Raw genomic sequence first — 27,293 nt, forward strand, 5'->3', positions numbered from 1 at the left:
TTTGCCAGGGATTTCTCGTAATCAGCCTTCGCTTGCCTAACCTCTTTTGTGACTTGATTACAGGCCAGCTTATGTGTACCATAAGCTTTTGTGTCACTTGATAATTTATATGCATCCCAAGCATTTTTCTTCTCTGCCATGAGCCTCATTGATTCATATAACATCCATTTAGGTCTCAGTCTTGAACAGTATTTCTTAGTTAGTATGAAAAGCCTAGTCCTTTGACTAATTCCTTGAGGCTTCCTATTTAGAATTTACCGTTTTTATCCTCATCAGTTAATCCTATTGTATAGAATTTAGAAACTGTCTGAGATTGCTGGAGTCACCGTTACGAAAGCCTTTCTTTTATTCTTCATGGTAGTTACTTCTTTAAGTAAATCCCACATCAGTACACTGTGATCACTGTCACCTAGTGGTTCCTTTATCTGAAAATTCTTAATGCATGAATATTCACTGCTGATAATCAGATCAAGAGTGGGAGAAGAGAGAGTGATATTCAATGGATGCTGCTCTTCGTGGACTAATGTTATTTGTGGAGTCCCCCAGGGTTTGTGCTTGGCCCGTTGTTGTTTTGTATAATTATCAATGATATTGATGAAGGTATATCAGGTTTAATGTTGAACTTTGTAGATGATACAAAGTTTGGCAGGGTTGTTAATGACAGTAATGGCAGTGTGTTACTGCAACAGGATCTAGAAAATTTGGGCAGATGGGCTGAGAAGTAGCAACTCAAGTTTAACATTGACAAATGCAAAGTACTGCAAATGGGTAGAAGTACTGCAAATGTATAATTATCAATGATATTGATGAAGGTATATCAGGTTTAATGTTGAACTTTGTAGATGATACAAAGTTTGGCAGGGTTGTTAATGACAGTAATGGCAGTGTGTTACTGCAACAGGATCTAGAAAATTTGGGCAGATGGGCTGAGAAGTAGCAACTCAAGTTTAACATTGACAAATGCAAAGTACTGCAAATGGGTAGAAGTAACCCCAGAGAAATGTACGAACTATGTGGTACTACACTTAGGGTGATAGAAAATGAAAAAGATCTGGGAGTAATTGTGCAGTCAGATATGAAATTTTCTGACAGGAATTTTGCTGGTAGGGAAAAGGAGATTATCCCTTTGTATAAAGCAATGGTCAGGTCACGTCTTGAGTACTGCGTACAGGTCTGGAGGCCTCATTTTAGGAAGGATGTAAAATTGCTTGAGCAACTACAGAGGATGGGCAATAAGGTTGGTGAGGGTACGAAAGGGTGGTCTTATGAAGAGATGCTTAAATTCTGCAAATTGCTGTGTCTGGAAACTAGACACCTCTGAGGTGATCTGATTGAGGTGTATAAGACCTTGAATGGATTGATTGAGCAGGCTCATTTCTGATGGGATTCTTCCTCTTGCTCAGGTTACAAAGCTGAAGGGCATAAATTGAAATTGAGGAAGACAGTTATAGAATAGATGTATGGAAATTTGCCTTTAGCCAGCGGGTAGTTGATTGTTCGAACAGACTTCTGTCTGTTATTATGGAAGTTGATAGCTTAAATAAATTCAAGGAGGTACTGGACAAACATTTAGATGGAATGGATGTGTGAATTTTTTTTTTTTTTTTTTTTTGGGCTGATTCTACATAAGCTTGCTTTCTTCCATCACATGCCTCTACTACTACCATTACTCCCTCTGGTTGCCTCCCACGAACATGTTGCTATAGAAAACAACCCTCCAATAAATCCACAAAAGGCTTGCTAGCATGCGAGTGACCAACCCACAAGTTCCAGTCAATATCTGGAAAGTTAAAATCTCACATTACAAGACATTCTGATTTACTGGCCCACTCAATTTCTCTGCACGATTGTTCTTTGTACTCATCAGAGTCATTAGGCCTATAACACTCCTACTCTCATTTTCCCTTTCCTATTGCTTGTCACACCAGACTGACTCAACATTGCACTGTCCACCCATGTCAATTGGATGAACTTCCTTAAATTTTGTGTTGGTTAACTAATAGCATTACCCCTTCTCCCTTTCTATCCTTTGTATACACATTGTACTCCCCAAATTCCAATTCTGCACTGCTTATATCTGTGTGACACCATGTCTCTAACCATGTCTTTTTCTCTCAACGAGTTCCTCATTGAGAGAAAAAGACTTCAAAGTTTTATTTCTGTTGCTGCTACGCAAGATGAAACAGATGTAGAATGATGGCGCCATTGAACTTTTGCAGTTTATTCTAAAATACAGTCTCTTGAACTCAGTTCAAAATATTGTAATACTACTGCGAATTTTCCTCACAATTGCTGTAAGTGTTGCTAGTTGTGAGAGGAGTTTTTCTAAATTAAAATTGTGTAAGAATTACCTAAGATCTACAATGAGTACCTTGAGTTTAAGAAATCTTGCAATACTGTCTATAGAACAGCAACTGAGTGATGAAATAGACTTTGACAATGTCATCGACGATTTTGCTAACAGAACAGCAAGAAAAATAACATTTTAAAATGTTGGTATTAAAGTTTTACTTCAAAAATAAACATAGTGTTTTAATTCATTTCCCTGTATATTGTTTTGACTTTTTGTAGTATTTTTGGTGTGTATTGAGAGGGGGCGGCAAAAACTCTAGTTACAGTACTTAGCGGCCCATTGCTGGAGGGTGTTGATTGATAAATTGGCATGCTGTTCTGAAACAGCCTGGGTGTTGGCCTTTACAAGCAAGACAAGGTCATCGGCAAAGATGGACCTGTCAGTTGGGCCATTCATCCCCAGGAATTCATCCAGTACCAGGTTCCAGAAAGAGGCACCCACGCTGAACCCTTGAGGCATCCTTTTGTCACTCATCTATGTTACCTAGGAATTACCTATGAACTTGTTTACCAATTTTTATTAAAATATTTCCTATTACGTATAAAAATCAAAAAAACTGAAATAATATTTAAGAAATTTCTAAAATATTTGAGAATATTCTGGAAAGGTGTAAAAGATTCCTGAATGGGTTAGAACGTTGTAGATGATTCTGGGGTGTTTTGCAATAATAAAAATTAAGGAGTAAGAACTGTAACTTATAAAATTGTACACTCTTCATTCAGAAAGAGTAGAGAGGTGCTATTTTAAATATGTATAAAGAAAGCTATTCCATGAGAAGTATTTGCAAAAAATGATGCTTCATTTAAAGGAATACAACATACCATGTAATGATTCAAGGGGACTGGCAGTTTAAAGGACAAACCATAATCAGAAAAACTGCAGGTAACAACAAAAAAAACACAACATAAGACCATAACACTGATTTCTAAGTGCATTTGACAACTTATTTCACCCGAAATCTGAGCTGAGTTCAGTAGAAACAAAGAAACTCTCATGTCTACATCCACTGTAAAACTTCATCTTAAACAAGCAACTTTAATCAGGGTTTTCAAACCACCGCATGGTTATGTGATGGTCTGAAAACTTATTAAGACTAGAAAATTGAAATAAATACAGTAGTTGGCTTGGGCAAAAAGTCATCAACACATTGGATGATTGAATCCAAATTTCAAATTTTTATCCAGGCCAAGAGTCTGTGGCATGATCAACTGAAGAAAAAAATGGTACACATTGTTTATTGCTACGGTCATTCCATCAAGATTGGGGTTGCTTCTGTTTCTCTGGAGTGGGTGACATGTTAGCATTAGTAGTGGCATATGATGCAAGAAAGCAAGCTTATACAGTATCTGCAAAAAAAAAAAAAAAAAAAAAAAAAAAAAAATCCCATTTCACCTATCAGTTCACTCCAGAAGTCTGTCCAGTTCTTCCTTAAAATTTATTGAAGCTATCAACTTCCACTACAACAGATGGAAGTTTTTTTCAGCAATCAACCACTCGCTGACTAAAGGCAAACTTCTGCACATCTGTTTTGCAACTGTCTTTCTTCAATTTGAAGTATGTCCCTTCAAGTGCGTAATCTGAGCAAGAGGAAGAATCCCATCTTAATCTATTGTCAGAATTGAAGAAATTTTAAGAAAAGAAGGCTATAAAAACATTCTTGAACATAATGCAATATCCTCTGTGTAAGAAATTTTATGTTACAGCAAGGCAATGAACCGAAACACAGCTCTAAGCTGTGTAGGGACTTTCTAGCAACTAAACAACAGTAGAGGGGTATTGCAAATTATGGTGCAGCCACCCAATTGCCTGATTTTGAACCCAATAGAGCTTTCGTGGGATTATCTAGACCAGAGATCATCAGTGCTTTTTTTATAGCTAATCTGTTTTTGCCAATTTGATCCTGGATTTACAGCTAATGGGTCAATATTCAAATTCATACAAATTTTTTAGATGTACATTTTACAATCCTTATACAGTATTATGATATAGAATTTGTATAAATGACATATGTGTACTGTAATCTTATATAAAAAAAAATACTGATTTTAGTAAATAGACTTTTTATTAACATTTAATTTTACATAGATATTCAACTGGAATTTATTTTATAATAAGCATTTCTCTCATTTTTAATGTGGGTAAATTAATAAAAATTTAGACAAAGTATCATTTAATGCATCCAAGTGGTCAGGAGCGGGAGTGCAGTAGTACACGCTCCTTGAGTAGACTGGGGTTCAAGCCCCTGACTGCTGAATACGGTCGATCTGCCAACCCGCACTGGACCAGCATGGCAGATTATGGTCCATTTCCCTCAGCATGAATTGTTGAGGAGGCTTCCATCCTGCAGTGGGTTGATAATACCTGCAATTTACTTTACTTTACTTTTACCAACTTGTTTTGTTTCCCTTCAAACTGATGATTTTACTTGCTTGCTGTAGTAGTGATTCTTGTCTTCTTCATGTGTATGTTTTGAGGCTCATATTTATGACATTCCATAATAATTCAGAAATTTGTCTACATTTATTCAGATAAAGCTCAAATCTCAACCAAAATTAATAGCTTCCCTTGAGCACATTGATAACTGACAATGTCTTCTCATGAAACCTGTCTTCCAATTTATGCTTGCCATTCCATTTTCATCCCATTTTTGAGGACAGTTCAGGTTACAGGAAACCCTTGATTAGTGCAGTTTTGAACAATGTTGTTTTAATTAGTGCGCAAAATTTTTTTGATACTATCCCCTTAATATATGCGTTATAAAATTTGATTAGTGTGCTGTTTTTTTCTTGCGGTGCTTGGCAACTCACGACGGCGCCTGAAGCGTCAAATACGTGACACGCTCACCAGGGTCTTCCAACTTAAATGCATGGTAATCGACTCCGGAACACTCAACAGCAGCACCCCATACCACTCTGAAATTGAAATTTGCTCTGGTAACTCATATTCTTGTATAATTTTAGCCTTAACGCAGATATTACATCATCGTGCTAAATGTAGAATTAATGTAGTTTAAGAAGTACGTGATGTATGTTTGCTTCTGTATTATTTTCCCTCTGATTTTTCACAATTTGTTCAATTTTAGTGATTCCTGTGTAGCGTTTAGCGAGGATCTGGCGCTAATTTTATCTTGTATGAAAGCTGTATGAAAATGCTCCGTAAAGTTCTCACTACTCACTAGTCGCTGGGCAGTTCCTCAGCAATCCTCGACGAGTGTAGAAGTGCAGCAAACTTATCGCTCATGCTAACAAAACAATTTTTTTTTAAAATTACCTTTCATAGCTATGGACAGGAAAAAGGGTAATAAACGAAAAGTTATCACTTTGGATACTAAACTTGACATCATTAAGAGATTTGATAATGGCGAAAGCAAAGCAAATGTAGGTAGGCAAACAAACACTAGTCTTTGGTGAGTCAACCATACATGCTGTTTTGAACAAAGCAGGTGAGTACCAGGAAAAAGGCAAAATGGCATCTTCATCTTTAAGTATGCAATGCACTAAGAATAGAAGTCCATTAATGATTGAACTGGAAGATTTGCTTTTTATTTGGTTAGAAGATTGTAATCAGAAACACATTCCATCAATAGGAATGTGTAATCAGAAACACATTCCTATTGATGGAAATAACATCAAGATTAAAGCTTTGAGCCTTTTTTCTTCATTAAAAGAAAACAAATATCAAGGGGATACTTCAACATTCTTGGCTAGAAAATTTCAAAGCTCGATCTGGCATAAAAAATATTAAATTAATAGGTGAAGCAGCCAGTGCCGATAAAGATGTAGCAGCCAAATATCCCGTTGAACTGAAGAAAATGGGCATGATTATCGTCAGATTTTCAATGTGTCGACGAAACTGGCCTTTTATGGAAAAAAATGCCAACTAGAACATTTTTGGCAAGAAAAGAAGCAACCGCACCAGGTCATAAAGCATCACAAGAAAGATTAACACTTCTACTTGGAGGTAACGCTGAAGGAGATTGCAAATTGAAACTGATGCTAATTTATTGTACAATGAACCCAAGAGCATTAAAAGACTATAACAAGCAATCCCTTCCAGTAATTTGGAAATCAAGTAAAAGGGCTTGGGTGACAAAGCAGTTGTTTAAAGAATGGTTTACTATGCATTTTTGTTCCACAGTCGAAAAATACTGCAAGGTAAATAATTTAGATTTCAAAGTTCTTTTAATTTTAGATAATGCCCCTGGGCATCCTACCTCACTCACTGATTTAAATAACAATGTGAAGGTTATATTTCTACCACCAAATACGACTTCTTTACTCCAGCCAATGGACCAAGGAGTTATTTCTGCATTCAAAGCATATTATTTGAGATGAACTTTTGCTCAGGCAATTCAAGCTACAACTGGAGAAGATGCAATCACTCTCGATGAATTTTGGAAAAGAACATACACAAATCGTGGGAAGAAATGACGAACAGCTGCATGAGAGCAGTCTGGCAGAATCTTTTGCCTGAATGCACAAATGATTTTTGTGGTTTCATTAATCCTGTCAACAAAGTTATCGATGAAATTACTATAATTGGAAAAGAACTCGGCTTTGAGGAAGTAGATTTGGAAAACGTTACAGAATTATTGGAATCTCATTCAAAAGACTTTAAGAAACGACGATCTTCTTGAAATTGAGCATCAACATGCATACGAGGAAGAAGACGAAAATTAAGCAGAAGAAAAGCGAACTGCTCCCAAAGAAATTTCATTAAAAAAATTTGAACTATTTAATACACTTGAAAAAGCAAAACAACTCTTACTAGAGATTGATCCAGATGCAGAGAGAAGCATGAACGTTCGTCGAGGGTTAGATAAGCAAATTGATTGTTATCGCAAAATCATGGAGGAAAGGAAGAAAGCTACCACTTTCTTTTGAAGTTAGATAAGTTTTTTTGCAAAAAATAAAATTTAAATCATACTAGCTTTTTAAAAATTTATTCCTTAATAATTTAAGAACTATGCAGTGCATTATAGGTACATATTGAGTAAGAAAAAATGCTTTTACAATTTTATAATTTTCAAGGATTCATTATAATTATTCCCATTGTTTCTTAAGTTTGATTAGTGAGGTATATTTCAAGGGTTCATTAACCGCACTAATCAAGGGTTTCCTGCATGTGTGTGTGTGGTATATATATATATATATATATATATATATATATATATACACAGAGAGAGAATCGGATCAAACAGGCAGAAAATTGAGTGGGGGGGCGCAAAACAAAATAAATTACTTAGGGGTGCCGTTATTATAGGTATGTATTGAGTAAGAAAAAATGTTTTTACAAATTTATAATTTTCAAGGATTCATTATAATTATTCCCATTGTTTCTTAAGTTTGATTAGTGTGGTTTTAATATGTGCAATACATTTCAAGGATTCATTAACCGCACTAATCAAGGGTTTCCTGTATTTTGTTTCATTAATTAAATTCATGTGCAAACAACTGCAAACTCCATTGAACCCAAGTTGGATTTCTTATCAAGAGAAATTTAAGGATATAAATAGCATTAGTTTCTCACTTTTTTGTATTTTTTTCCATTTGTGCATTGAACTGTTGTTTCAATAAAGGAAATTTAATTGCTTTATTTTTGTATACAAGTTTCCTCTTTTGGTATGTCAGTTGCCAAAAGAGGAAGCTCATTTTTCTCAAATAAAATTGCATCTAAGGGAAATTTCAAATAAAATGGGAGGGATTGATTTATAACCCCACTTCCCAATTTTTAATTTTACTAAGGATCCACAAAATTAACAACTCTTCTAAGGGGTTTATGATTCTAAACAGGTCGAGAAATACTATACTAATGGCAGAGAAATAAATATGGCTCACCTGTATAGATGAGCTGCATTTGTTTTAATGCCATTTCAATTGCTATCAGTTCTGCTTAAATAAACTATATTCTATTAAAATGTGAATAATGTATTAGAGAAGACTGCTGTTTTGGATGTCTTTGTTCCATTTTATATATATATATATATATATATATATATATATATATATATATATATATATATATCAGATATATCTCATCTATCTCAGATGATAATCTGAATAATGATGATGATATGCATGCAATTGTATGTACATTAGTGAAAGAGCAATGTACAAATGAATCAAAAAAAAAGGTTATATCCAATCTCCAAGGCAGATTACTGTCTTTTGGTGATCTTTCACATCTATTTCTTGTTAAGTTTAGTTATATTCTGTTAGTCAGATACCAAAGGCTTATTCTTTTTTTTTTTTTTTTTCCTGTTATATAACTTCCCATTATTATATTGAGGGTTTAGTGTCAAACAACGTTAACTACAAAATGATTTTGTAGTTAATTTTTTTTGACACTAAATGCTCAATATATCAAATAATAATCTGAATAATGAAGCTGATGAGATGTGTACAACCATTCATATGTATTGAGTAGACACTTCATTAGGTACACCCAACTAATAGTGAATAGGCCCCCTTTAGCCCTCAGAACAGCCTAGATTCAGTGTGGTGATGAAGCATACCACAGGTATATTGGTCCATACTAGCTTAATTGCTTTTCACAGTCTTCATGGGTAAAGATCTCTACTCTGAAGAGATCGTTCCACTCGGCTCTTTGTCATTTCATTATGGGGTTGTACTGAAAAAAACCACATCTCGTCACCCATAACAATTGAATTCAGGAAGTTGAGTTTACTGTCAGCAGCTTCAGTGAGTTCTCTGAAGTATTCAACGCACGCCTCTCATTGACCATCGGTTAACAAATGTGGAACAAACTGCACACAGACCTCCATTTTCTTCAAATTCTGGGTTATTATTTGTCAAATGGTTTCCTTATTAACATACAAATCTTCTGAAATCATTTGAAACAATGCACATCAGTTATTGGTAATGATTTCCCATACCTTTCCATTCAGCTCTGGCACATTCAAATCATTTTTGCTGGGCCTGGATGTTTATTGCTTTCTAGTGATTTTCTTCCACGGGCAAAATGTTTATGCCACTTGAGCACATGTGCACGAGACACAATTCTCTCCATACACTTGCTTCATTATTTGAAACATTTCTCTGGCACTTTTTCCCACTCAAACATGAAACTTGATATTTACTCTTTGTTCCATTGTCTCCCCACACAACACAGGAGAGACATGCAGTAGCTGACCGGGCTAGCCGGGTGAGTAGAGTGCCTGTTTGGCAACCCAAAGGTTGTGGGTTTGAATCCCGCCTTGGGCTTGGATCAAAGTACTGCAAAAACCTTGGGGGGTGCATTATGGCCATAGAAGCCGATGCGCCAACAACTACAAAAAAAAAAAAAAAAAAAACATGCAGTCCAGCTCACACTATGTTCTGAAACGGTGGCAATTTCTGCTAACCTTGACTGCAGCTCAAGGAACAATCACTCTTTAATTTTATGTTTACTCCTAGTAGATGGCAGCAGAAGCACTCATCTCATAACACCAGTCTCAATTTTTAAATTGCTGCATGGTGTTATTTCTGTGAATAAATAATTACTCTCTTATTGTAGTTAAGTATGTATTGACAAGTGATACAAGGAAGTAAGCTTGCACTTTATTATCAAAAAAAAAAAAAAAAACACACGCCTTTCCACTCCTCTCCATCTCCTCTATTAATTTGTCTAATTTTTCCTAACCAAGCAGTAATGACAGGTCACTTGACAGGTGACCCTCAAAAATATGTTCCTTCATTAACTATTAATCAAATTGATTAAAAATCTAAATATTTTTTTTGCCTTCCTAAATATAGTCCAAATCCTACTGCAATAGATTCTGGAGTGAATTTTTTATTTAACGTTCACGCAGGAATTGCACATAAAAACCAATCAGATGACTCACTGCCATCTTTGCAACCATTTGGCTTTTTGATTGAAGGGTGGCATGATACCCAACAAGCACCAGCACTGTTTATTTATAGTTTCAGGTTACTTGTTTTTCTCCTCCCACTAGTTCACATTTTCCCACATTTATAATCTTGTCCCAGTAGTTTTTGAAAGATTTTTTATTGTTTACACATAGTAAAGATGAGAAAATGAAACCCATATTCTCTCTGTCTCTCTCTCTCTAATAGTATTAAATATATATAATTTTTTTATATGTATATACATAATATGCAGAAATATATGGTCATGTGCATTTCTGAAGTTTTCCACACACAAAAATCTTTACTGAAAAATGGAAAATAGTGAGAGGTTGTTTTTATTTTATGCCTGTTTTTTTGATAAAATAAAAGTTGTAAAACACAGCATGTTTTAAAATTTTAAATTTTTCATTGAACTTAAAAATAAACTTAAAGTACATATAATAAGTACTGCAAATAATTCAAAGAAAAGCAGCAAAGACTTTTTTTTTAAGTAAACAGTAGCAGGAAAGGGCTGAATCACTTTGGTTCACTAGATATGAATGGATTAACTGTTGATGATTCTGCTCAGGTTGTTGACACAACCTGAATAATGAAACTAAATAAGTATTTTGCACCTACACTTACACATGAGAATTTTTTAGGGATGTGGATGCCACAAATGAGTCAAATTCTAGCATAGTGCTGAATGATTTTGTGATAATTGAGAGCAAAGTGGACAAGAAGTTGAAGCTGATCATAAAAGTGGCATCCAGGGTGGATGGGATCTATCCACTTATATTAAGGGAGGCAGCAAAAGAGGTAACATTTACCATAGCAAACATTTATCATGATTATGAGAGCATTTGTTGATTCATGGTAAGCTCCCTATTGACTAGAGATGTGCAAATGTATCCCCAATTCATAAAGGGGGATAAAGGAATACATGGGTAAGTAGAGACAAGTTAGTTTGATTTCTGTTCCAGGGAAAATTATGGAATCACTGGTTAAAGAAGTAATGCTGGGCCAGCTATATGGGCATGCAGTTATACTGCAGTCAGTGCACAGATTTGTTAACGGGTGATATTGTCTGACCAATATAATTGGATATTGGTCAGGCTGACACAGTAACAAAGGAACTGGATGCAAAAAATAATTTTGACATCATATAGTGAGATTTTAGAAAAGCTTTTCATAAAAGACTGCTATACAAATTGGAGCAGTATGGCATTTAAGGGCAAATTGCTGCTATGTATAAAGGGATGGTTGAGTGGGAGAAGACAGTGGGCATCAACAGGCACTGCTCTTCTTGGACTAATGTTATTAGGGGAATTCCCTAGGGGTCACTGCTGGGCCCATTGTTTTCTATATTTATTAATAAAGGCATCAGGCTTAATTTCTAAGCATGCAGATGATACAAAGATTGGGAGTAGTTAATCACAGTAATAAGGGTATGCTACTTCAACAAGATCTAGACAAATTAGGCAGGGGCGGTGAGAAGTGGCAGTTGAAGTTATGTATTTTGTAGGGGGGAGCAGAAATCCCAGATTAATGTACCAGCTGTGTGGTATCACACTCAAGGTACTGGAGAATGAAAAAAATAAATAAATAAAATGTAGGTAATTGTGCAGTCAGATAAGAAGCTCTTTGAACAATTCAGACGAACTGCCAGGACAACTCATGGGGTTTTTTCAGTGATATACAGGAATTTTGCCAGCATGGATAAGGAGGTGATTATCCCATTGTATAGAACACATCTTGAACACTGCATACAGGTTTTGAAGCCTCATTTTAGAAAGGATGTGGATCTATTGGAACTGGTGCAGAGAAGAGCAACAAGAATGGTGAGGGAGCAAAAGGGTGCTCTTACCAGGAAAGACTTCAATTTTGCAAATTGCAGTGTCTCTGTACCTAGGAGATCTGTTTGAGATGTTTAAGGCTTTGAATGAATTGAGTAAGCTCAGTCATGATGGAATCCTTCTTCTTGTTCAGAGGGGGCATAAATTCAGATTGAGAAATTGAGGAGGGATATTTGCAGGTCAGACATGTGGAAATTTGCATTCAGCCAGAGGGCAGTTGATTTTTGGAACAAATTCCCATCTGGTGTTATGGAAGTGGGCAGTTTGAAAATATTCAAGGGAAAACTAAATAAACTGTTAAATGGGATGGAAAAGTGAAATGGGAAGTGGTGGCCCTATTTTTTTTTGCTGATGCTACACAGGTTGCAGAGAAACTCTATCGACAAACTTGAACAGGTGATAGATGGTACCAAAAGAAACATTTTTTGTCAAGTAAACATAAGTCGTAAATGAGTTGTTATAGCAACAGAAGCTATTAAAGGGTTGTAAAAATCAGAACAACACATTCAGTAATTTAATGTTTAATGCATACAAATCATTTGCTGTTGCACACAAAACAGAAAAAAACAATTCATAAGAAGTGCTCGAACTGGTGACCGTGATGTTCAGTGCATAACTCACACCGACACATCATTGAATGTTGTAGGCATTGAAAGTTCCTCCACTGTGTCAACTGGTGTTTCATACACAAGAGAGTTCCTGTATCCCCAAAAGAAAAAGTCCAAACAAGTCAGATTGGGCAACAGGTCCACCTCGACCAATCCATCTGCCTGGAAAGGCTGTATGTAAATGTACACGTCTGTCAAAATGTGGTGGTGCACCATCATGTTGGAATCACATTTGTGCTCGGACAATCAGAGGAATATCCTCCAACAACTCGGGAAGTGTTTGCTCTGGAAAACGCAAATAGAGTTGTCCATCTAAACGTGCAGGCAACATTTATGGTCCAACTAAAACGTTTCCCACAATGTCAACCCATACATTGACACTAAACCTGTGTTAGTAGTTCAATCATTGCTTGGGGATTATTTTCTGCCCACACATGACTGTTGTGGCTGTTGAACAATCTCTCTCTCTTGGGTGAAACATTCCTCATCAGTGTAAAGCACATTATTGTAAAATCAGGCTGCAAGTTGGTTTCTTCTAAAAACCAGTGGGAGTACTCAACACGGTGGAGAAAGTCAGCAGGTTCTAGTGCATACATCAGAAAGGATGTAGTCCCGCTTTGTGCACCACATCCCATGCCAAACGATGCTGCACACCCAATCGGTGTGCAACGGCTCTTGTGCTGGTAGAAGGAGTATTAGTGAAAACCTGTTCCACAAACTGGAATGTCCTAGCAGTGCATCAACGTCCAGTATCATGCATATTCACACCAAAAGAGCCAATATCCCTCAATCTTTGGAGTATCACAGTAAATGTTGTGTGGTGAGGCAACCACACAAAATTTGGGAAGTGTTCTTGATAAATCCTGTGAGCCTCTCTTCTGTTTCCATTTGCTGTGCCGTACATTAAATGGATATCTGCAACAGTGAAACGCCCCATGTCTGTACCTGTGCTGATCATAATATGACATTACATGTTTATGCTATTAGTGGCAGATACGTATCACTCCGAGGAACTCTCAATACATGTGTTGATGGTAGTCGTACGTTCGAGCACTGTGTTATGGATTGTTTTTTCTATTTCGTGTGCAGCAGCAAATGATTTGTATGCATTAAACAACATTAAATTACTGAATGTGTTTTTCTGATTTTTGCAGCTCTTTAATACTTCTGCTGCTATAACGTCTCATTTACGACTTATGTTGACTTGACAAAAAGTGTTTCGTTTGGTACCGTCTATCACCTGTTCAAGCTTATTGGTAGAGTTTCTCTGCACCCTGTTGTTGTTGTTATTTGGTTTTTAGGAGCATTAGCAACTAAGGCCATATTGCTCTGGGGATATGCGGTGGTAATTCCCTGACCTTTCTGCATCCTCCATATTTGGTGGTCACGGGCTCAAACCCCGGTCTAATCAAGAAGCATGTGCTATGCACTTAGTTGCTAATGCTCCTAAAAACCAAATAACAAACAATCCCTGTAAAAACATTCTCTCCTGTTAACAACCAAGACTATGCCTATGCTGAAAACGTCTCACCAGGGTCAAGTGTATTGACAAGGCTTTCATTATGTATGCCCTCTGTTAAGCCCTGTACTTGTTAAGTAATACCCCAGCCCTCCTACTCTTAATATCAGTAATATTAACATGTAGAACAGTATCACTTTTTGTGCTAAAAGATAATAGTTACACTACAATGGCATCACTTTTTGGCTCTGGTAGAAATAATATGCTGGTCCAATTCCACCTACCTTTTTTACAAAATATATTTCCCATTTCCCGGACAGTAAGGTGAGCAACTATAGCTACTTCCTAGGGGATCAGTGTATTCTGCCATAGAAATAAGTAAAAGTTGATACTATAATTTTTAATAATTGATTTTTTTGTTGTTGTTATTTTCATCCATTCAGTTGCAGCCAACTTTTGGAGACTTTACGAGTGAGCTGCCTCTATGCTGTCCTGTCTTCAACTGCTTCTTTCAAGTCCTTCACATCTTTCAAGTCCCTCACGCCAATGTTGCTCTTGATGGTGTTGATCCAGCGTGTTCTTTGCCGACCTCTTTTCCTTGTTCCACTGACCTTTCCTAGCATTATCAATTTATTCTTAAGCTTATTCATAAAGTTTCTGGTGAAAAATACTGAAGTAGGTCACCATGTCTTCCTCCAGCCGCGTTGCTATTATATGGCTGTATAGGCCTTTACTAATTAAAACTCAGTCTTTGAAAATCTATATATTTTCCAAAAAGGTGATATTTTGTCCCAAAATTAGATATAACTAATGAATGTGACAAACCCCTCACCTAATTAAAGCCCCCTGCAACCATAACTTGTACAACTTAAAAACAGCTCTTCAAACTTTAAAATACCAGTGCTATGCTAAAGCATAGGCAGCTGGAATTGACAGTTAGAACAAAGAATGCTCTAACTGCCTAAACAGACTTATCATAAATTTAACGTAAATATTAACCCAAAAAAAAAAAAACCTTCCCATTTTGCCCATCCGGTCACTCCAAATGTTTGTCTAGTTCGGCTTTAAATTTGTTTAAGCTATCAAATTCCACAATAACAAATAGAAGTCTGTTCCAGCAATCAAATACCCTCTGGCTAAATGCAAACTTCCACACATCCATTCTACAACTGTCTTTCCTCAATTTGAATATATGCCCCCTCAAGTTCTTAATCTGAGCAAGTGGAAGTATCCCATCAACATTGAGCCTACTCAAACCTTTCAAGCCCTTATACAACTCAATCAGATCACCTCGCAGGTGCCTAGTCTCCAGATGCTGCAACTTTCAGAACTTAAGCCTTTCTTTGTAAGCACAACCCTTTGCTCCTTTCACCAATCTTGTTGCCCTTCTCTGTATTCTTTCTGGCAACTCTACATCCTTCCTAAAATGAGGCCTCCAGACCTGTATGCAGTACTCAAGGTATGGCCTAACCATTGCCTTATACAAAGGGATAATCATCTCGCTCGTTGTCTCTGCTAGCAAAATTGCTATATATCATTGACAAAACTCCATGACCTGCTCTGGCAGCCTGACTGCACAATTCCCCCCAGGTTTTTTTCATTCTCCACCTCCCTGAGTGTAATACCACACAGTTAGTATGTTTCCCTTCGGTTCATTTGTCACTTTTCATTTGTCAGTGTTAAACTTCAGTTTCCACTTCTCAGACCATCTGCCTAACTTTTCTAGATCCTGTTGCAGTAGCATACTGTCTTTAGTGTCATTAACAACCCTACCAACCTTTGTATCATCTGCAAACTTTGACATTAAACCTGATATACTTTCATCGATATCATTTGATAAATACACAAAATAACAATGGGTCCATCACCGAACCCTGGGGGACTCCACTAATAACATTAGTCCATGAATGTCCATTTATTACCACTCTCTGCCATCACCCACTCAACCATCCCTTTATCCATTGCAGCAACTTGCCTTTAATGCCATACCACTCCAATTTGAACAACAGAGTTCCATGTGCAATACTATCAAAAGCTTTCCTGAAATTCAAGTATATGATATCAAAATTATTTTTGCATCCAGTTCCTTTGTGACCACATCATGGTATCCAATAAAATTGGTCAGACAAGACTTCCCCTTAACAAACCCATACTGTGTCTGAACTATTACTGCAGTCTTGTCTATGTGATCCTGTATAACCTCTTTAACCAGTGACTCCATTATTTTCACCGGAACAGAAGTTAAACTAATGAATCTATAATTATTTGTGTCACCCTTTGAACTTCCTCTCGTGAATTGGGGATACATTTGCACATCTCCAGCCCATGGGGACCTCCCTAAGAATGCTCTCATAATTATGGCTAAGGTTTTGCTAACTTCCCTCACTGCCTCCTTCAATATAACTGGATATAGTAGTTAAAGGTAAAAGCACAGGTTTAACTTCAGAGGTGGGGACACTTACAGTTTAAGACGGTATTTTTTATATATATATATATTTTTTTTACTTGCATGATTTTTGTGATTATTTATGTAATTGCCTGTTTTTTTTTTTTTTTTTTTTAGTTCACTGTGTAGAAGTTTCGGATACATTGCCCGTTGTTGCCTTTGGTTATCCTCTACCTTATCTAAAGCCATGGTAAGTAGGTTTACAAAAAGTAGTTGGACAAAATTTTGATGTGCAAAAGATGTTTTAAACATTTTTCTTTAGTCTTTGTTTAAAAGCAAAACACACACACACACACACACACACACACACACACACACACACACACACACACACACACACACACACACCGATGAGCCAAATCATCTTGTAGCATCCATGCCTTGCCAGGTACGAGCTGTTTTGACTGCACGTGAAGGACCAACATCATATTAGGTAGGTGGTCATAATGTTTTGGCTCATCGGTGTATATATATATATATAAAAAGCAAAAAACACACACACGCCGATGAGCCAAAACATTATGACCAGCGAATCGTTATGCAAATCGAAGCAAGTGCAGGGTTGGGACAGTATAAAAAACACCTGATGCTGAGCTCCGTTAATCAGTGTTACTCTTGTTCTTCAGATGGGAAAGGCAGCAGACTTAAGCGAGTTTGACAAAGGCCAAATTGTAATGTGTCACAACACACAGTACATCGAACCCTTCTGAAAGTGGGGCTGCATAGCCGCAGGTTGCTCCGAGTGCCCATGCTAACCATGGATCACCGGCGACAGTGCTTACAATGGGCATGCAAGCATCAAAACTGGACCTTGAGTGATTGGAAGATGGTAGTCTGGTCCAATGAATCATGTTTCCTGTTGCACCATGTGGACGGCTGGATAGTGTGCGTTGTTTCTTGGGGAAGTGATGATGCCTGGATGCACTGTGGGACAAAAACAAACCGATGGTGGTGGTGTCGTGCTTTTGGGAGATGTTCTGCTGGGATACCCTGGGTCCGGTCATCCATGTGCCGTACACTCTGATGTCTACCACCTACCTAAACATCATTGCTGACAAGGTACACCCTTTCATGGCAATGATCTTTCCCTCTGGAAGTGCCGTCTTTCAGCAAGATAATGCGCCATGCCACACCGCCTGGATTGTTCAAGACTGGTTCACAGAACATGAGGAAGACTTCAAATAGATATTTACAGTATACCCAGTTATAAAATATAAGTACAAATTCAGTAGCTTTCGGAACACGTGTCCCTTTATCAACTGACAAATTTGAATACATTACAATGTATTCAAATTTGTAATGTATTCAAATTTGTCAGTTGATAAAGGGACACGTGTTCCGAAAGCTACTGAATTTGTACTTATATTTTATAACTGGGTATACTGTAAATATCTATTTGAAATTATTAAACTATGGACCCCAGTACTCCAGGCCCATTTGTCACCATGAGGAAGACATTTCAGGTATTGCCCTGGCATCCAAATTCCACAGACATCAATCCCATCGAGCATCTGTAGTTTGTGTTGGAACAGCAACTGCAATCTGTGGCGTCTCAACCACGTACCTTACAGGAGTTAGTACCAGATACCACAAGACACATTTAGAAATCTTGTAGCATCCATGCCTTGCCAGGTACGAGCTGTTTTGGCTGCACGTGGAGGACCAACATCATATTAGGTAGGTGGTCATAATGTTTTGGCTCATGGGTGTATATAAATGAAATAAATAAATGTGAATCCTCAATCACCGTAGCATAACAAACACTTCTGGGACCTCGATGTAAAATTTAATTTTGTGGCCTCCAGAATTCATTATTCTTTGTTGGGCTGCTAATGGAAAATTTTTAGCTTTGGAAAAAAAAATGGTCACAGTGAATTTCTCAAAGTGATTTTTGGGCACACAAATAGCAATATAATGTTGGGAAAACTGTTTGAAGCAATTCCTGAAATCTCATTTATTGGCATTTTTAAACAGTGCTGGGCCAGCAAACAGAATAATGGGCAGCTCCACTTTTGTCTTCACACTTTCTTTAGTTAAATATAAGAATGACATTTTGGGGCATACTGTAAACTGGTGAAATGTCCCCTGCAGAAGGGGGGGGGGGGGTTGCATTGTGCTGGTTTACAAGTACACCATCTGTTTCCAATGGAGCTAATATTTGGATCATGCCTGAACTTGTAGACCTATGAACAAACAGTTTATTGAACTCATAAAGAAAAGAATTTTTGTCAAAGTTCAGCCATTCTGTGGCATCCAAATTCTCACCTTATAGCACCACACCAGGAAATAAAATAAAAAAAATAAAAAAAAGTGATTTTGCCTAATATTGCATGTCTTCTGGATTACAATGAAGACTTGTTTTGACCCCCCCCTCTCCCATCTCACTCTCTCATAACAGTTATATCGGTTCTTACCCATGCATTTTGAAAAAAAAGTTGTAAAACTTTAAAATTAATTTAAAAAAATTCTGCCAGTTTCTGCTTTTTCTTGTTACTGAATTGGCTAATATTCTGTACTCTACATTGAATAAAAATATATGGAATGTGTGAAAGCTTGTTTGTTTTCTGTGTTACATGTAGCATTCACCTTTTTTTTTTAGCCTATTTGAATACAGGTAAACCTCTATATATTCGGTTAATTTGTGCAACGAGGGCACCATAATCTCGAAACTGCATATATCGAAGTTAAAAACCAATGGGAAAAATTCTAATTCATCCATGATGTTTTGGAACATTTGTCAGAAGACTTAATTTAGCCCTTTAAAATACGTTTTAACTGTGTACATAGAAATATAAAGAATAATGAAAATCAAGTAAGCTAAAAAACATTTATTAAAGAAATTAGCTACAAAATGAGTGAAAAATGGATATGGTACTTCCTAGAAAAATATTTTCTCTTTTTCTCTTCATAAAATTTACGATAGCAGCTAATTCCATTTTCTAGGGTTTGGTGAACTAGAATACTTCTTTCCAAATTCAGATCTAAATCCATAATTTGTTGTTTAACGGTTTCCAAATTTCGAAACATCTGCTCAAGTTCCTTTAATGAAATTTCCTTAGAGACACACGCCTCTCCTTCAGCCGCAATTTCTTTTTTCTCGTTGTAAGCATGCTGTTGCTCCAATTCTATAAGATCTGTGTCAATGAGTGGCTGTGAATACAAATTCAGGCATTCTCTGACATTAGGGGAATCATCATCAAAGCCAAGGTCCTTTCCAATGATGCTAATTTCTTCAATAATGGTGTCAATTTTTCGGGCTTTCTTTCTTTTTTTTTTTTTTTTGTGTTAAAAAATTTTTGTTTCATAATCGGCTGCACTATTCGAAATTTTAGAGCAGTGGTTCTCAACCTTTTTTTGTCCCATGCACCCTTTTCACCATATGTCAGAATATCATCCCCCTTTACAAGGTTGTCTGACTCAAAAGGCTCCAAAATCTGTGCATAAAAAACAAGAAAGGTCAAATATAACTATAGATGGAATATTTCCACAGATAAAAAAGTTAAATATTTATCTTTATTTTTAATTTAATATGTGACATCCAATAAAGTGTGATGTCCTGTAGATTATGTACAATCTGTAGAATTGTAGTTTGTAGAAAGATCAACATTCCAACTGTTTGAGTCTCTCAATCTGTGGTCCCAATTCCCCCCTGGTTGAGAACCCCTGTTTTAGAGAGCATATAAAGAGGAATGATATTAATGTTTGTGACTGCATTAACCGAAACTTGCATTGATCGAAAACGCATATATTGAGGTTTACCTGTACTAATTTATCATGGGAGGTATCTCCCTCTGAGTTGTGCTAACAGTGCAAGTGAGTTTTGAGAAATAATTTTACTGATAGTGAAATAAAAAAAAAAAACATGTGTGGAAGTACAAATCCAGCAGGTATTGTTAATGAAATTATACAGAGAATGAAAGAAGAGGTAGTGGTGGCTTTGAAAACTGTGCCATTTTACATTGCTGCAGAGCAGTAAGCAAAGTGATTCCAAACTATCCCATTGTTCTAACCTTTCCCAAAACAACAACAACAAAAAACATCAAATCAAAAGCAGCTTGCTCTACTTTCAGTGCTGTCACTGGAAGGTGATTCTACAGTGTATAATGTTGAACATCTTCTGAACAGCCTGAAAACATGCTGATCCCTTTAAAACACTGTCTGGCACATAGTGTTGATAATGCTCCCATTAACTAGGCTTAAAAACTGGAGTAGCAAGGATATTAAGAGGATACTGAATGCTTAGTAGTAATAGGCTGTCTTTGTTGCCTAATTAATTTGTGTGTTGAAAAGGAGGCCACAAAGTGAATGAATATTGGGGGGGGGGGGGATATATGTTTACTGCTATATAGAAGGAAGTGCAAAAAAGGAAAGAAAAATTGAAACAGTTTCAAATAAAGCATGCCACTGATATGAAAAAGGTTTTGAAGTGTGTATTCTCATTGACTGTCACTTGGTCACTCCAGTTTAATATGAAGGAAAATTAGGCATCTCTCTGAGAATCAAGAACTCTCTGCTCTGAGGACATAACAAATGCCTTTGGCAAAACCTTTGCCCAAGTTTCAGTGGCATTAACTTACTCTTCAGAATTCCAGATAATTAAGACCACCACTGAACAGCGATCCATCAACTTTTGAACCTCTCTATTCCTTCCATATAACCAGCCTCTCCAATGTTCTGAACTTCTACATACCATTAAAACAACATGCAGCAATTCCAGACAGAATATATTATATCGTGTTACAACACTTTGATGACAAAAATTTACAACTACTGCTGGTCTTTTATAACTGAATTGTTCTCAAAAACATTTATCCCACCTCTTGGCATCATGCCACAGTTCTGGCCTTTTTGAAACTTGGAAAATATCCCACCAGTCCTTATAGTTACAGACCAATCTCCCTTTCCAGATGCCTCAGTAAATTACTTGAAAAAAATGATACACAATTGATGTGTTTGGATCATTAAAACACAATATCTAATGAGTAATAATCACCTTTTCTTTCACCAGAACAGAAGATCCTCCTTAGATCTCATGATCAAGGCTGAGTCTGCAATGCCTTTATTAAAAATGAACACCTTGTTATGGTTTCCATAGATACAGAGAAGGCATTTGATACTTCCTGGAATCATGGCATTCTCAGTGATCTTTGTGTTTTGGTCTACAAGGCACCCTGCCTGTATTCATTGGGAACTTCCTCCAGAATCTTTCTTTCCAAGTTCGATATCAAAACTCACTTTCTACAACATTTTTGAAGGAAGGAGTACCACAAGGATCTCTAATGAGCATAACCTTTTTTTTGCCCTTAGAATTGAACAAAAGAACTTCCAAATACTATTGAGACCTACCTTTATGCTGATAATCTCTCTCTCTATTTCTTGCCATTCTCAGGACATGAGATTCATTCAATGGCAATTGTAGATATCCCTGAATTAAAGTCAAAAGGTGGGCGGTGTCCAATGGCTACCATCTTTCACAGCAGAAAACTGTTGCAATCCACTTTTGCAATTAACATAAATTGCATACTGATCCTGAACGTCAGATGTCAAATTTTATCATTCCGATCACTAACAACATCAGATTCTTGGGATTAATCCTTGAAAACAAGTTAAATTTCTGTGAGCACATTAAATTTGTATATACACCTAATTCTGTTTTTACACGATAGATACTTTTCTGAAAAATACGTGTAAAAAAAGACATTGTATTTATGGAAGAAAAGAAGATTGGTTCCGGATCTAAAAAAATCAGTAAAAATAATTTAAAAAAAAACACATAAAAATATTCGTTTTAAGCTTATTATTTTATTTCAACAAAATACACATATAATAATATGTAATGAAAATGTATTAAAGTAAATTTGTATGCATATGAAATGAAAAAAATTCATCATGAACAAAAAAAATCTGTTTTACCCATAACAAGATTTTATTCATTTTCACTTTCTGGTAATAAACGGCGCATATGTTTGCGTATGACTGGAATATCACTGCTATCACTAGAAATGTTGTGGACATAGTCTTCTTCCTCTATTAATGAAATTCTTTCTGTGATCTCTTGAGTAAAATCAGCACGAGTCTCCTCTGGTGCTGATGTTTCACCGGTTTTACGAACGAATTCAGTTATTAATCGATGTGTTCGTGTTTTGGTTAGGCCGTTATATAATTCTCTGTAAGAGGCTGTCAACAACTTCAGTTCACGTTGAAACTTCCCAGCGTGTTCCTCATTAGGGTCATGTTTGACAAAATGATTACCTAATTTTCTGGCCAGTTCCAGACCTTCTTTTATTAAATCTGCATTTAGAACAGGATCATTTTCTTCATTATCACTAAGTTCTGTGGGATAAGGAGTCCCAAGGACAACCTCTAATATTTCATCTTCGCTTAGGACTTTGTCGGTTAACAACTCATCAATATCTTCAAATGATAGATCATCGAATCCTTCTCCACCAATTTTGTGTGCCATTGTAATGATGTTGGGAAATTCGGTCATATTAGGGATGATGGGATCTTTGCTTTTTTATACATTTTGGCCAAACCGCTTTCCAACACACATTTAAAGTTGCTGGTTTTAATTCAGTTAACGCTAATCCAACTTGATTGATACAATCCATAATTGAGAATTTCTTCCACACATCAATGACTGTTAGTGTTTCATCATTCAGTTTGTCCAAAACGTGTTGGAATTAAAACATACTTCGTTTCACATAGTATGTTTTAATTGTCGCAATTATACCTTGGTCTAGCGGTTGTATCAAAGATGTAGTATTAGGTGGCAGAAATAAAATTTGTACGTTTGGGTTCCAAGACAGGATGGCCGGGTGCATTGTCAAGAATCAGAAGAACTTTAAATTCGAGACCTTTCAAATTCATATAACGTCTGACTTCTGGGACGAAACATTTGTTGAACCATTCTGTAAAGATAGCAGTGGTCACACAGGCCTTCTTGTTTGCCATCCAGTGAACAGGCAGTTTATTGATATCTACACCTTTCATTGAACGTGGGTTTAGGGCTCGATTTACCAGCAGTAGTTTCAACATACGATCTCCTGAGGCGTTGGAGGAAAATAATGTCACACGATCCTTAGCTACCTTAAAGCCACCAGCAGTTTTCTGTGATTTGGCTACATACGTTCTGTTTGGCATTCGTTTCCAGAAGAAACCAGTTTAATCTGCATTCCACACTTGATCAGGAGTGTATCCTCCATCTTCAATAGTTCTTGCAAGTTCCTGTGGGAATACTTTAGCAGCCGATTCATCTGCAGATGCAGTTTCACCTTTAATTTTTATATTACGAAGAGCATTCGTTTTAAGAAACCCTGTCATCCAACCTGTACTCGCAGAAAATTCATACTTTCTGTTTAACTGAGATGAAGTGTTTGGCTCCTTTTCTTTAATCTGTCTGTAAATTCTTTGTGCTGTTTGCTTGATGGCATTTCCATCTACTTGTACTCTTTTTTTTGTGACTGATCTTCTATCCATATTACAAGAGCCTTTTCCATTTTTCCCTTGACAATATCTCTTGTATATGATGATGAATTAACACTTACTTTTGTTCCAGAACATACCGACTTCCTAATTGCAGCTTCATTTTTCTTAATAGTTCTTACGGTAGCTTCATGTACACCAAAATGCTTTCCTACAGACGTAGCCTCTTGTCCAGTTGCAAGACGATCTAAAATTTGAAGTTCCAAAGAACTCGCTTTCCTTTTCATTTTGGTAATAGGCGAATTATTCGACATTATATAAGGGCTGCCGAAAAATATCTCAGTTATAGTTAATAAATAAAGTATGAAAAATTTGTAAACTTACAATTTATTGACTATCAGCAAAATTTATAAATTTATATGTGAACAAATTTCACTAAAGATTCTTTCACTTTGAAATAGAGCTTACTACTAAATGCCTTTCGAAGATACAATGCACGAATACCGTAGATGTGCACCAAATTCAATAAAAATGTTGATGATTCATAGATACCTAGACGTACACATTGGTAAACAAAAGTACACGTTTCAAAACGCACACACACTAGCTGTTATCCAATCTGTTGGTGTGTGTAATATAGAAATGATACTAATATGCCACAAATAAAAAAAAAAATTTTCTTAGAATTTACGCAAAAAAAAATTCATAGAAATCGTGTTAAATCAAAATGACTCGCGTAAAAAGAGAATGAAATATTTATTTTGAATTCATGGTAATTCAAATTCATGTAAAAAAAGTTAGTGCAAAAACAGAATTAGGTATACTCCCTGTCAAAAAGATGAAACTAAGGGCTTAACTGTGACCCCTCTTGGGGAGCAGACCATACATACATCTTTGCTGCTCTTGTATAGGCCATTGATCAGATCCCATTTAGATTATGGTGCTTTACTCTAAGATTTTGCCCAAAGAAATATATTGTGCTGGCTGGATCCTATATGGCACAGTGCATTGTGGAAGTCTGAATTAAATTTGGTACTTTCAGAACATCCCCAACCCATAGTCTGTATATTGTTGCCCTCATCCTATTGAGCCATACCTCTTTAATCCACCACCACAAAATCTCTATAGAAATAAACCCAACAAAATAAGACCAATTCTTGTTAGTTCAAGGAGGCCTTATTGAGCTAACAAGAGTTGGAATGTACCTATTTTCAACAGGCAACAAGTAATGAATTATTCTCAACCACCTTGGACTCCTCTCCTCAACTAACCTGTGATACTTATCTTCATAAATGAAGAAAAAACTCAATGGGAGACAATGCCATGCAAGCCATATTCAGAACTGTGCTGATTTCCTGCCAGTATATACTGATGGCTCCAATTCTCAATCAGCCTTTGGAGCAGTGGCAGTATTTCCCTCTATTGTCAGTTCAGATACCTTCCGCCTGAGTATAGCAGCTTCTCAGTGGAACTACTGAGAGGTCCTTGAGGTTGTCACAGACATTCTCTCAGATATGCCTGACAAGCTCTACTTGCTACCTGAGAGTCTAAAACGCTGATGGAACTGATATTCGGGTAACACTCAAGTCAAGTGGACCCAATTTCGGCAAAGTAAGGACAGTCTGTGACAGCCAAATCCTCTGCTTGCACCTTCACGATGGTGGGACTGTTAGTAATCCTGGGTATAACCTCCATGCACAAGTACATGGTGGGTGACCACCCAGGTGTGAACCAACATAAGCAGGGGTCGAGGTGTGGTGCCCACACCACACCACATGGAGGAACGCCGCCCCTCTATGTTACCAGGCAGTACTAGGTGGTAGATGACTCTCATCAACTGGTGCAATACTACCACTCTGCTTATTGGAGGCTTGAAGTGGTAGAACCCATGTTTAGTCTCTAGAGCTAAGTTCCGGTCAACCCTTCCCTATCTCTTCCATCATGCAGTATGATTGATGACTTATGAGGTTATGATGAACATCGTGGCGAAATCCAGTATTCCTTACATTTCGAGGGTACAGCTCTAAAATGGTGTTCGCAGGCCGGCCGCTAGTTAGTACACCGGACCAAACCTATTGGTAACTCTCTAAGAGGCTTCCGGATCAGCTAGTGTATAATCTTGCTACCTCTGCTCTGCCAGATAGTGACTGGAGGGAGTCCGAGTAGTGTGTATGCGGGGAGCATTGTCGAGGCCACATTATGTCAAGGATCTGGGTATATTCTTACCCAGATCTCGCCATATCCAAAAATTTCATTACTTCATAATACTGTTGAATACACCATGAATTGTCAAATTAATAGAGCAAGCTTATCTGCGAAAAGATCTAAACCTCCCAAGCACCTTCTAATTTATTTCACAAATATAAGTGGTCTCAATTCTAATCTCAACGATGTCCATTTCCACTTGCAGTCTGCCAAACCCCATGTATTTTTTCTGACAGAATCTCAGTTATCGGTTGATTCAACTACTGCTCATCTCAGATGCCCAAATTATTCGCTGTATCTTATTCCTTTCGCCTCAAAGGTGGTACTTGTGCATATGTCCATTTTGATATTCCCTGTCAGAGACTTGGCAATTTGGAATCTCCTCTTTTTGATCTTCTCTGGCTTAAAATCTCTCTACCTCATTGTGTCAAATTCATCTGTTGTCTCTACCGTTCTCCCAACTCCACTAATCACTTGGAGCTCTTTGACTTCCTCTTTTTGCAACCTGACTTTCTCCAGTCCAACTTTCCAACCAGTGAGGTAATTTTCCTTGGTGATTTTAATGTTCACAACTCCAGCTGGCTTCCGTTTTCTAGTCACACCGACTCAGCTGGTCGAGATGCTGAGACTTTTGCAATTACTAATGACCTTGCACAGATTGTTCATTTACCAACAAGAATACCGGAAAATCCTAATCATACAACCAATATGCTTGATATCTTTTTCTCACAAACAACCCTTCTAAGTACACGGTTGAAGTGAGAGGTCCTTTAGGCACTTCAGATCACAACTTGGAGATTGTCTCTTCTCCAATGCAACCTTTATCTCATGGCTACTCTGAACCTTGTGTTGTTTGGCATTACAAGAATGCAAAATGGGATGACCTGCAAGATTTCTTTTCCTTGGTCGGATTACTGTTTCAAAACTTCTGATATCAACGTTTGCTCAGATTGTGTCAGTGAAATTATTCTTACAGGAATGGAATCCTTTATCCCACACTCCACTTTAAAATCTCGTCCTTTATCTAAACCTTGGTTTTCCAATAAATGTGCTAAGGCTGTTCAAGAGAAGAATGTTGCATATCATAATTGGCT

General features: G+C 36.9%; 1 protein-coding gene across 2 annotated transcripts in view; it reads left to right on the top strand.

Annotated features, from left to right (window-relative positions):
• Positions 1-27,293, top strand: part of LOC150091238 (uncharacterized) — a 382,744-nt gene that overhangs the window by 319,499 nt on the left and 35,952 nt on the right. For both annotated transcript variants that reach the window (XM_090374852.1, XM_090374846.1), the window contains exon 7: positions 16,687-16,759. In XM_090374852.1, the coding sequence (XP_090230978.1) occupies positions 16,687-16,759 (73 nt within the window). The remainder of the gene's footprint in view (positions 1-16,686; positions 16,760-27,293) is intronic.

Source organism: Mastigoproctus giganteus, chromosome 1 (assembly GCF_048544385.1).
Source record: "Mastigoproctus giganteus isolate SK-2022 chromosome 1, ASM4854438v1, whole genome shotgun sequence".
In the NCBI taxonomy this organism is placed as follows: Eukaryota; Metazoa; Arthropoda; class Arachnida; order Uropygi; family Thelyphonidae; genus Mastigoproctus; species Mastigoproctus giganteus.